Raw genomic sequence first — 12,827 nt, 5'->3', positions numbered from 1 at the left:
CGATCAGTAACCTCTCCTAAGTTATATTTCCTCTTAACTTTTCTCCTAATTTTCCTTGTCGTTGAACCCATATCTTCATGGAACAACCTGCCACATCGCTCACCATTAATGTTTTTACTTCCCGTTTTCTTCCTTTTAGTATTACTGGTCCTATTCACTGAGCTCCCCTCAGTCACTGTACCACGTACTGTCGCCCTTTTTGATTTTTGACTATGGTTTCTCTGCCTTACACTTTCCCCCTTACTGCCTTTTGTTTCTGTCCCTGTTTTACTACCTTCCAACTTCCTGCATCGGTTCCCATCCCCCTGCAACATTAGTTTAAACCTTCCCCAACAGCTCTAGCAAACACCCCCCCCCCCCCCCCCCCCAGGACATCGGTTCCAGTCCTGCCCAGGTGCAGACCGTCCTGTTTATACTGGTCCCACCTCCCCCAGAACTGGTTCCAATGCCTCAGGAATTTGAATCCCTCCCTCATGCACCATCTCTCGAGCCACGCATTCATCCTATCGATCCTGACATTTCTACTCTGACTAGCTCGTGGCACTGGTAGCAATCCTGAGATTACTACCTTTGAGGTCCTACTTTTTAGTTTAACTCCTAACTCCCTGAATTCAACTTGTAGAACCTCGTCCCGTTTTATACCTATATCGTTGGTGCCTATGTGCACCACGACAGCTGGCTGTTCACCCCCCCACCCCCCCGCCCCCACCCCAGAATGACCTGCAGCCGCTCCAAGACATCCTTGGCCCTTGCACCAGGGAGGCAACATGCCATCCTGGAGTCTCGATTGCATCCGCAGAACCGCCTGTCTATTCCCCTTACGATTGAGTCCCCTATCACTATAGCCCTGCCATTCTTCTTCTTCCTGCCCAGCTGCGCAGCAGAGCCAGCCACAGTGCCATGAACCTGGCTGCTGCTGCCTAAAGAAATAAATTAACCAAACAACCTCAACAAACAAGATTTCACTTTTTAGTAAACTTTTGCTTGAACTATCAAACCACAATCAAGATAAAGTAAGCATGAGGTAAATTGCAGTCAATAGATGCTATAAAGATAGAACTCGGATTTACCAGGCAGTTCACTCAGCACATACAGCACCTATTTCCGCCACAAAGTCCATCAAGACTCTGGTCTTTCCCGGATAAAATTGCAGCTCCTTTTCCTGAAAAGATTAGCCACCAATTCTCATTTAACAGACGTTCTCAATTAACCCGAGTTCCACAGACACGGTTCTTGCAAAAACAGCACACTGCTCCAGAACCCCCTCAGCTCTGCTTACGATAGATTAGGTGGCATGGATTCACCAGTATTGCCCTCATCAAACCCACAGGAACAATCCTGTGCACTATCAGATATTGACAAGAAGTCAATAACTTCTTGTAAAAGAAAAACTGCAGCAAACTTGTATTTACTTGCTGCCAATTCCTGGATCCAGCCTTTGTTATCATCAGCCTGTCTGCACTACACTGCTTCCATAGAATCCCTAGTGCAGTGCAGAAAGAGGCCATTCAGCCCAGAAGGAGGCCATCCAGTCCATCGAGTCTGCAGCAACCCGATGAAAGAACACCCCACTCACCCACCCTATCCCCATAACCCTACCTAACATGCACATCTTTGGACTGTGGGAGGAAACCCGTGCAGACACATGGAGAATGTGCAAACTCCACACAGACCGTCACCCAAGGTCAAAATCAAACTCGTGTCCCTGGCATTGTGAGACAGCAGTGCCAAACACTATGCCACCGTGCTTGGTGATCTGAGCTCAGATGAGGGTAATGCTGCTGATATGGTGTACATGGACTTCCAAAAGGTATTTGATAAAGTGTTGCACAACAAATTTGTGAGCAAATCAATATGGGCACAAAATTAGCTGTTAATATATGGGGCGCTATTCTCTCCCCCCGCCAGGTGGGAGAATCGCCGGGGCGCCGCACGAATCGCGCCACGCCGTCCCAACCCCCGCACGCAATTCTCCCGCCCCCCCCCCGGAAACCAGCGCCGCGCAATTCGCACCGGCCACTCGGAGAACCGGCGAGCGGCGATTCTCCGGCCGGATGGACCGAGCGGCCGCTACGACACAAAAGGTTCCCGCCGGCGCCATCCACCCCTGGTCACTGCCGGCGGGAACTCTGCGGGAACGCTGGGGGGGGGCTCCTTCACCGGGGTGGCCTCCGATGGGGTCTGGCCCGCGATCGGGGCCCACCAATCGGCGGGCAGGCCTCTCTTCTCCCCCCCCCTCCCCCTCCGGGCCTACTCCTTCCGCGCACGGCCCCAGAACACCGGCTCCATGTTGGTGAGGGGCCGGCGTGTGTAAGACGTTCCCCGCGCATGCACAGGATGGCGCGGCCCAACTGCGCATGCGCAGGATTGGGCTGCCCCAACTGCGCATGCGCAGGTTGATGCGGCACCCATTTGGCGCCGCGTAAGGACGCTGGAGCGGCGTGAACCACTCCAGCGCCGTGGTGGCCCCCTGTGGGGTCCAGAATAGGTCACGTCCGGGCCCTGTTTGCGTCGTCGTGAAACGCAACGGCGTTCACGACGGCGCAAACACTTGACCTCAATATCGGAGAATCGCCCCCATGGTTTTTTTGGATAGGGGTAAGATTTATAGTGGAATTCCCAAGGGAATTCAAGTGTTGGGACCCCACTCTTCCTGATATATATTAATGGCCTGGACCTTGGACTTGTAGATGGAGTCGGAACCAAATTTTGCTAGGCAGTCAAGTGTGTATAGGGAGTACAGTAGGGACTAAGTACGCAGCCTTGCGGGGCCCTTGTATTGAGGACTATTGTGGAGATGTTGTTGTTTATTCTTACTGATTGTGGTCTATGGGTCAGAAAGTCGAGGATACAGTTGCAGAGTGAGGAGCCAAGTCCTAGGTTATGGAGCTTTGATATGAGCTTGGCTGGAATTATGGTGTTGAAGGCGGAGCTATAGTCAATAAATAGGAGTCTGATGCAGGAGTCCTTGTTGTCAAGATGCTCCAGGGATGAGTGTAGGGCCAGGAAGATGGCATCTGCTGTGGACCTTGCGTTCAGACAGCTACTATCCTGCCTCATAGAACATACAGTGCAGAAGCAGGCCATTTGGCCCATCGAGTCTGCATCGACCCATTTAAGCCCTCACTTCCACCCTATCCCCGTAACACAATAACCCCTCCTAACTTTTTTGGTCACTAAGGACAATTTATCATGGCCAATCCACCTAACCTGCACATCTTTGGGAGGAAACCGGAGCACCCGGAGGAAACCCAAGCAGACACGGGGAGAACGTACAGACTCCGCACAGCCAGTGACCCAGCGGGGAATCGAACCTGGGACCCTGGCGCTGTGAAGCCACAGTGCTATCCACTTGTGCTACCGTGCTGCCCGTTAAAAGGTACATCCTCTAGAAGTACTTTTTAATTCTTTGCTTGTCCCACTTGTCATTTATCTTTCCTGCCCTCCAGCTGATCACAAACCTTCTCTTTTGTTCTTCGCACCCTTTCACTTGCATTTCTCACTTTTCTGATGAAAGGTCACAGGCCCTGAAACGCTGGCCGGAATTTTACTCTAACTTCAACAATGAGAACATAAGAGAGGGAGTGAACGCAAGGTTAATAAAACAGAGGATAGAATAAACAAAGTATGAAGAAACAAAATTGAAAGAACAGGCAAGTTAAATCAAGATGAATCCAAACACCGACAAATAATAATTTCATAGTCATAATTCTCCAGGCTACAAATTCCCAATCTTTTCTTTTTGAAAGTGACCAAGCAGAAATTAAACTCTTGCCCACAATATGGGATGCAAATTCTTAACCTCCAACTTCACAACAGCAGAGCCACTGTCTAAAAGATAAAATGTTCATATCCTTAGTAGAGAAATAGAGAACATCATAAAGATGATTTTAAAGAGGAGCCACAATAAATTTTAAAATGACAGAACACTAGCTGGAGACAAGAGAAATGCAAAAAGAAAATTTTCATTGCATGTTAGATCTGCATTTTTTAAAAACTGTTCTTGGCATGTGGGCATCACTCATAAAGCCTGCGTTTGTTGCCCATCCGTATTTGTCCTCGAGAAGAGCCATGTTTTTGAACCGCTGCAGTTTGTGTGGTCTTGGTACATCCAAAGTACTGCTAGGTCGGGAGTTGCACTATTTTGTTTCAACAAAACTTGGACTCAGTTTAGTATATTTTTCCAAAACTTCTCTGACGCTGCATTTTCTTAAAAATCGCATTTATTCTCATTTATTGTGACAAAAACAAAAATTCTCACTACAGTGCTGGACACCACAATCATATTAATTACATCAGACTCACCGAGGCACAACATGAAACTGTCAATGAATAACCTGAGTTGCATGGTGCCATTTTAATCCCATTTCCATGGCCAGTGTTGATGAAGCAGCCATCATTGTTTACACTGCTAACTCCATCTCACTTATTATTGTCGTACTCAGACCCAGTTCACAGACTTTGCAAACTTAATTTACAGACACCAACTTCCCGGAATCCAGGCAAATCACTGCAAATATGAAATTGAAACAGAACATTCTAGAAATGCTCAGCAGGTTTGGCAACATCTGTGGAGGGAGAAGAACAGTTAACATTTCAGAATAATGGTCATTGACGCAAAAATTAACTCGGTTTCTCTCCCCATAGATGCTGCCAGACCTGCTGAGTACTTCCAGCAGCTTTAGTTTTTATTTCAGGTTGCCAACATTAGCAGTATTTTGGTTTTGGATTGACAAGATGAATAGTTCTTTACTGTGGTCCACATTACAGATCATCACCAAGGGAAAAACCGTGAAGAAAAGATGGAGAGTACAAAAGGGATCTCTGAGGCAGTCAGCATATCCTCTCTCTACTTCTCATTCCCAGAGTGGGAATTTAACAACCTCATCCTCCTTCAGGCATCGTGCCCCAAGAGAGCTTCGGTGCCACAAGAGAGCCTTGGTGCCCATGGACTTCCACTGGATTGGTCCCGGATTATACTTGGCAAGGTACTGCAGTGGTTTGCCATTGCCTTCTGCAGTACGGCTGATCAGGAAACTCTCCCGTCTTCAGATATATTGGAATCCATTCTACACTTTCATCCTGAACCTAAACCTCTTGAAGGGACACATGCTTTTTCAACTCTAGTTGTTCATGCATGCAAGAACATTAATCACCGAGATACTGATTTCAAAATGTTAAATAAATTTTCAATGGTTCCTAGAGCACGGTAGCACAGTAGTTACCACTGTTGTTTCACAGCTCCAGGGTCCTGGGTTTGATTCCCACTTGGGTCACTGTCTGTGCGGAGTCTGCATGTTCTCCCTGTGTCTGCGTGGGTTTCCTCCGGGTGCTCCGGTTTCCTCCCGAAAGATGTGCTGTTAGGTGAATTGGACATTCTGAATTCTCCCTCTGTGTATCTGAACAGGCGACATCGTGTGACGACTATGGGCTTTTCACAGTAATTTCATTGCGGTGTTAATGTAAGCCCACTTGTCACACTAATAAAGGTTATTTATTTTTTTATCACTTAACAACATGACAACCAAAACAGTATTTGATGTTTTGATCTAATCAAGTAATTGAATTTATGGATACTTAAAAGCTATTTGCTGAGATGGGTATTGCATAATTATTTGAATATTGGAAAATATTGTCAAACATTTAACACTGCTACAGAATCACAGAGCTCCAATAATGTCAATTGAATTGACTTGATTTGACCTATTCGTGATATTTACAGCATGTTAGAAAATGACTGTTCATTAAATTGATGTTTTAAGAAATTAACATTACCTTGCAAATAGGTCCATTTATACATCATCCAGCAATCTGGATTTGGTCTTTGAGGCCCAAAAATGGATGTCGGACTAAAATGTATGCATAAACTCTTGCCTTACCAAAGAAATTCCGAATGAGATCAGACTAAATTATCTTATAATGTAGACCATCACAACCAGTCCAGTCCTCAAGTCAATAATATGTCCCTCCCTTGAGCCAATATCCTGTATAATCCAAATCACTAGCATGTCCCCAAACAAAAGTGATCATTTATGTTAAAATGTTGGCAGAGAAATAACTCAGCAAACAATTTGATTTGAGGCAGCTCAATATGCAGCGAGGATGTGCATTCCTCATAATCATTTCTATCAGATTAGCATTCTATCAGATGTGCATTCCTCATAATCATTTCTATCAGATTATCTCATCATGGAATACTGACTCTAAAGTCTCAACTAACTGTCCTCACTTGTTTATGTGAAAAATAAAATAAGTGCACCGAAAGATATTAGAGCAAGTATAATACATTTCAACAGCTCTTGCACCTTCAAATCCAGTTTTTTTTTTATTTGCGAGATGTGGGCGTCGCTGGTTAGGCCAGCATTTATTGCCCATCCCTAGTTGCCATTCTGACGGTGGTGGTGAGTTGCCTTCTTGACCGCTGCAGTCCTTGAGGTGTGCTATTAGGGAGGGATGATGTGGAGATGCCGGCGTTGGACTGGGATGGGCACAGTAAGAAGTCTTACAACACCAGGTTAAAGGCAACAGGTTTGTTTCGAATTTCTAGCTTTCAGAGCACAGATTCACCTGAGGAAGGAGCTGCACTCCCAAAGCTAGTGATTCGAAACAAACCTGTTGGACTTTAACCTGGTGTTGTAAGACTTCTTACTATTAGGGTGGGTGTTACAGGATGTTGCCCCAGTGACAGTGAAGGAGCGGCGATATATTTTCAAGGATGGTGAATGACTTGGAGGGGAACCTCCAGGTGGGTTCCCAGGTTATCTGTTACTCCTGTCCTTCTAAATGGTGGTGGTAGGTGTTGTCTAAGGAACCGTGGTGCGTTACTGCAGTGCATCTTGTAGATGGTACACACGGTGCCACTGTTCGTTGGTGGTGGAGGGTTTGAATGCTTGTGGAAGGGGGAGCAATCAAGTGAACTGCTTTGTCCTGGATGGTGTCACACTTCTTGAGTGCTGTTGGAGCTGCACTCATCCAGGCAAGTGGAGAGTATTCCATTACACTTCTGACTTGTGCCTTATAGATCATGGACAGGCTTTGGGGGGTCAGGAGGTGAGTTACTCGCTGTAGGATTCCTAGCCTTTGACCTGTCCTGGTAGCCACAGTATTAATGTGGCTAGTCCAGTTCAGTTTCTGATCAATGGTAACCCCTCCCCCATGATGTTGATTGTGGGGGATTTAGCGATGGTAATGCCATTGAATATCAAGAACCGGCGGTTAGATCCTCTACAGTCCACCGACAATACCACTATGCCACCGCTTCCCCATGTTCAACTCATTAAAAATCAACACACATAAATCTTAATAAGTCTGTCATCTGACCAAAAAGCCATGAGTGGAATTAAAGGAAAAATTGTATCGCTCAACTAGTACTTACGCTAAATTTTACTATGTCGTAAATCAAGTATCGAGGAACAGGTTTTCCATCAACTTTGTCAATGATCATTTCCTAGCAACAGAGAAAGGAAAACAAGTTGATTCAACATCTTTACATTTACAAATTTGGGCAGCAGATATTTAAAAGTTGACTGATCTCGCATTACTCGCCTTACAGTCAGCTTACTATACATTAGTTCATATCAGCATGGACCATATGACATTGATTTTACTACGTTCTCTAGTAACACACACACACACTCTATTCCCTGTTATTTATCATTAAGAACTACAGGAATTGTCCAAACTAATGACACAATCTTCCCTTACATTTTTTTTTTTAATTAACAAGCTCCTAAAATGCAGCAAGGGAACGCTGGTATCTCGTCATGAAACTGTAATTGATCACTGTAACTCAGAATTGTTTACAAATGTGAATATATCAGTTGGCTTAACATTAATAAATTTTAATACGGAGCTAAGTTTCTCATCAAGTGGACATTGTTTATCAGCCCAATGTTCCAAGAGACGACAACACTTAGCAACAATACAAATGTCTTTTTCTTGCCACTAATGAGCTGAACTATTTGCCCAGCTTTGCATGTCAATAATGCAAATTCCCATTTGTGCCGTTATGATCTTCTCCATCCAACCATTCTGGCCCAGTGATTAGAAATTAAAGTTCATTTTCAAGTTGTCTATGCTTTGGTGCTGATACTTCCAAAAACTTGGAATCATAAAGTACTTTTAATTGATGGCATTTTAGAATGGTTTTCAGCAGGAAACACAGCCTAAGCTAGTTCTTACTAAACGTTTCAAAGCAGCATCTATATACTCTAGTATTCTTCTTTCATGTCGTTCTACACAGCAGTTGGCAACAGTAACTAAGAAAAAAAGTGCATTCCTCCAATATCCCAGAAAGGACTTCACAGACATTTAAATCCTGCACTCATCCTTTATCAGCACAACTCTAGGCCATAGAACAATTTATGTTCTATGCACTGCACTGTAAATTCTATGATCCCTGTACTCTCTTTGGGGAAATACCCAGTATTCCCTCTGACATGTATGTTAGCATGGTAGGGGACTAAACCTGCAACCTACCACTTCATAACATTTCATCCAAGTGGGCCTGCATATCTGCTTTTCTTCTGCATATCAAACAGGAAATACATTAAGGCTAAAACGTGCACCACTTAGGCCTGGAATAATCATGGTAAGAACCTAAAATGTAATTACTATTATAACCAGTTGATGTGGTGTACATGGATTTCAGTAAAGCGTTTGATAAGGTAGGCTACTGCAGAAAATACGGAGGCATGGGATTCAGGGTGATTTAGCAGTTTGGATCAGAAATTGGCTAGCTGGAAGAAGACAAAGGGTGTTGGTTGATGGGAAATGTTCAGACTGGAGTCCAGTTACTAGTGGTGTACCACAAGGATCTGTTTTGGAGCCACTGCTGTTTGTCATTTTTATAAATGACCTGGAGGAGGGCGTAGAAGGATGGGTGAGTAAATTTGCAGATGACACTAAAGTCGGTGGAGTTGTGGACAGTGCGGAAGGATGTTACAAGTTACAAGAGGGACATAGATAAGCTGCAGAGCTGGGCTGAGAAGTGGCAAATGGAATTTAATGCAGAAAAGTGTGAGGTGATTCATTTTGGAAGGAACAACAGGAAGACAGAGTACTGGGCTAATGGTAATATTCTTGGTAGTGTGGATGAGCAGAGAGATCTCGGTGTCCATGTACATAAATCCCTGAAAGTTGCCACCCAGGTTGAGAGGGTTGTTAAGAAGGCGTACGGTGTGTTAGCTTTTATTGGTAGAGGGATTGAGTTTCGGAACCATGAGGTCATGTTGCAGCTATACAAAACTCTGGTGCGGCCGCATTTGGAGTATTGCGTGCAATTCTGGTCGCCGCATTATAGGAAGGGTGTGGAAGCATTGGAATGGGTGCAGAGGAGATTTACCAGAATGTTGCCTGGTATGGAGGGAAGATGTTATGAGAGAAGGCTGAGGGACTTGAGGCTGTTTTCGTTAGAGAGAAGGTTAAGAGGTGACTTAATTGAGGCATACAAGATGATCAGAGGATTGGATAGGTGGACAGTGAGAGCCTTTTTCCTCGGATGGCGATGTCTAGCACGAGGGGACATACCTTTAAATTGAGGGGAGATAGATATAAGACAGATGTCAGAGGTAGATTCTTTACTCAGAGAGTAGTAAGGGCGTGGAATGCCCTGCCTGCAACAGTAGTGGACTCGCCAACACTAAGGGCATTCAAATGGTCATTGGATAGACATATAGACGATAAGGGAATAGTGTAGATGGGCTTTAGAGTGGTTTCACAGGTCGGCGCAACATCGAGGGCCGAAGGGTCTGTACTGCACTGTAATGTTCTATGTTCTATAACCTGGGCAAAATAATGTATTTTCCTTTCTGGAACACACAATAATTCAGATCAAAGGACAACTGGCTTGAATAAATCAATATTCATGCACATGGAAACATTTAACTGAAAAATAAAAGTGTATGTTTCTCTAATGGTAACATATGATCCACCTAACATTCTCTGTAGTTATTATAAATATTGGTGCAGTGATTTTTGGAAAGGGTCAGACTCAACAGCCATCCCATCTGTGCCACCTCATGCTGTTCACATATTACATTCATTTCCAATAATACACAAGCCAGTAGCTACAGCACGCTTACACCCCACACAAATTGACAGTCACATTGATCACGTTGACATTTCAATTTTGACAGCTTTCCAATTGAGCCCTATCTTCAGTTACACACATAACTGGCAAGTATTAAATTACATGGTACTTTTCACTGTAGATAAAAAGTTTGTTCTTCACTCCTGCACAAGAGTCAAAATACATCGTCTCAAGCTCGACAACTCAGAATAAAATAGATTTTGTCCAGCTATGTTTTCATTCCTTCTAATTTTCTGCCCTTGCCTTTCAAATAAAAGTATATACTCTCTATGATAATCATTGATTACAGACGTTTGAAAATTGCAGCAAAAACTTGCATGTGACAAAAACTATTTTAGCCGAGAAAATTAAGCAAACATTGACGCACAAAAGTGATCTCGATCAATTTAAAATATTTTAGATATCAAACTTGGTCCAATGGTGACACTCCGTCCCCAGGTCAGAAGGTTGTGGGTTTAAATCGCTTTAGAGACTTGAGCATAGAATCATAGAATTTACAGTGCAGAAGGAGGCCATTTGGCCCATCGAGTCTGCACCGGCCCACGGAAAGAACACCCTACCCAAGCCCACACCTCCACCCTATCCCTGTAACCCAGTAACCCCACCTAACCTTTTTGACACAAAGGGCAATTTAGCATGGCCAATCCACCTAACCTGCACATCTTTGGGAGGAAACCGGAGCACCCGGAGGAAACTCACGCAGACACAGGGAGAACATGCAGACTCCTCACAGGAATTGAACCTGGGACCCTGGAGCTGTGAAGCAACTGTGCTAACCACTGTGCTACCGTGCTGCCCCTTACGTGCAGTACTATAGGGGAACTGCACTGTCAGCTATTCATCTTTCAGATGAAACATTAACCCGAGGCCCCATTTCCCTTCTTCAAGTGGGTGTAAAAAATGTAATGACACCATTTGAAGGCAAGCAGGGGAATTCTCCCTATGTCCATGTCAATATTTATCCCTCATCCAACATGACTAAAGAATTTATCCGATCATGTATCCCACTGCTGTTAGTGGGTCATTACTTTGCACAAATTTCCTTATATTGCAACAGTAACTCACTTCACAAATACTTCATTAGCTGTAAGGTCTTTTGAGGTGTCCTTTTAATTACACATCTTCCTTCCCTTTGCTTCATTCCCTTAAAGTGACAGTAAATGACACTAGAAGAAATCAGCAGTAACATGTCCGTCTAAAATAAAGTCACTTAAAAGGTAAAAAGCTTTCTTACCCCATCCAATAGTGTGTTAGTCAGATGAATACGAAGATCTTTCCGAAGAGGAAACTCCAAGTTTACTACATGAAACACGGAATAGTCTCTGTCGAGCATGTACACTTCATTCTTGCCATCAATAATCATCATATACCTGCAACAACAACCAGCACACATCAGTATTCTGAATGCTCAAAATAATTTCTACTTCACTAATGGTGTTGGCAAAATGGGGTTTTTCATAAATGAGAAAAAAAAATTGATTCTAGTCAATAAGTTCTACGGTTCTATAACTGTTTACAGCAGCTGTTTGCAGTACGAGGTACTCTTATACTAGAGGACAATGTTGTTAGTGCCAAGGTCACATCAGTGACTTTGTTTTCGGAAGCTAGTCAGTTATGTTACTGTACAATTCAGTAAATCTGCAGAGTTACACAAAATCATATTTGAAAAGGAAAGTGCAGATAAGTAAGTGGGTGCAATAGCCTCAACATTAATGGTTGCCTGTTTGTCCAAAACAGATATATGGGTAACCACTCAAGGTGAGCTGTTTTAAGCCACAGTCTCTTGCCAAATCCCATTCTGTTCCTGGACACATTAATGGTAATATCAGGTTGCTTCAATGTCACTAAAGTAGACCAGCTACAATTCTACAAATCCAGCATTTTATCCAAAACTCAAAATCATTTGATTAGAAGATAAGAAATAGGAGCAGGAGCAGACCATTTGGCCCCTCAAGACTGTGTCACCATTCAATAAGATCATGGCTAATCTGAAGGGTGTCCTTAACTGCATTTTCCTGCCTGAATCCCTTAACCAATGGCTCCCTGGTAGATCAAAAATCTGTCTAATTACTAGATAGACTTCAGCAGAACCAGTGCACTTTTACACACCTTTTCCCTATAGCCTCACATGTCAGAGAATCCATTCAGGATTTGGTAGTACTTCCGATATTCTCCCATGTTAGCTCAGAAGAGAATGGGGGTTTCTTGCACAGTTCTTGCTGCTTGCTGCTCGCAGCAAGAATCAGTTAATTGCTCATCCACAACTGCATATATGGGATTCAAGGTTATTTGAAATACAGAGAGAATATTGTAAGTAGGAGTGATACATGGACCAAAGATCTCTTCCTGATTGAAAACTAACTGTTGTTACAAATAAAGCACCTATGGCATGCATACAAGTCACAATGACTTTTGCCTATTTGCCTCAGGCTAGAGAACCAAGCCATCTGAGCCATACTCTTAGAAATCTATCAAATAAAATCTTACGCTTAAACATTACTACACATTCCTGAAGGTTTCAGTTGTGTGTGCAAAGAACCCCCTGTGTTATTGTTGCCAGATGGAACAATCTAAAGCTGCCTACCACCACACATTCCACAGTTCAGGTTGCTCCATAGCACTGGTTAAAAAATAAATCCTCTGGAGGAGAGGTAGCAGAGATTGAGCCAGTGAAAATTCATAGCTTATACAACTTTAATCCTGCACAGAAAATGATTTGGCCTAAATGTGGTAAGCA

General features: G+C 43.7%; 1 protein-coding gene across 3 annotated transcripts in view; it reads right to left on the bottom strand.

Moving 5' to 3' along the window:
• Window positions 1-12,827, bottom strand: part of rngtt (RNA guanylyltransferase and 5'-phosphatase) — a 520,247-nt gene that overhangs the window by 349,218 nt on the left and 158,202 nt on the right. For all 3 annotated transcript variants that reach the window (XM_072499776.1, XM_072499775.1, XM_072499777.1), the window contains 2 exons: window positions 11,325-11,460; window positions 7,376-7,447 (listed from right to left, as the gene is read on the bottom strand). In XM_072499776.1, the coding sequence (XP_072355877.1) occupies window positions 7,376-7,447; window positions 11,325-11,460 (208 nt within the window). The remainder of the gene's footprint in view (window positions 1-7,375; window positions 7,448-11,324; window positions 11,461-12,827) is intronic.

The sequence above is a fragment of the Scyliorhinus torazame genome, chromosome 4 (assembly GCF_047496885.1).
Source record: "Scyliorhinus torazame isolate Kashiwa2021f chromosome 4, sScyTor2.1, whole genome shotgun sequence".
NCBI lineage: Eukaryota > Metazoa > Chordata > Chondrichthyes > Carcharhiniformes > Scyliorhinidae > Scyliorhinus > Scyliorhinus torazame.
Note: the sequence above shows the minus strand (reverse complement) of the source record. Positions and strands in the feature narration are given on the sequence as shown.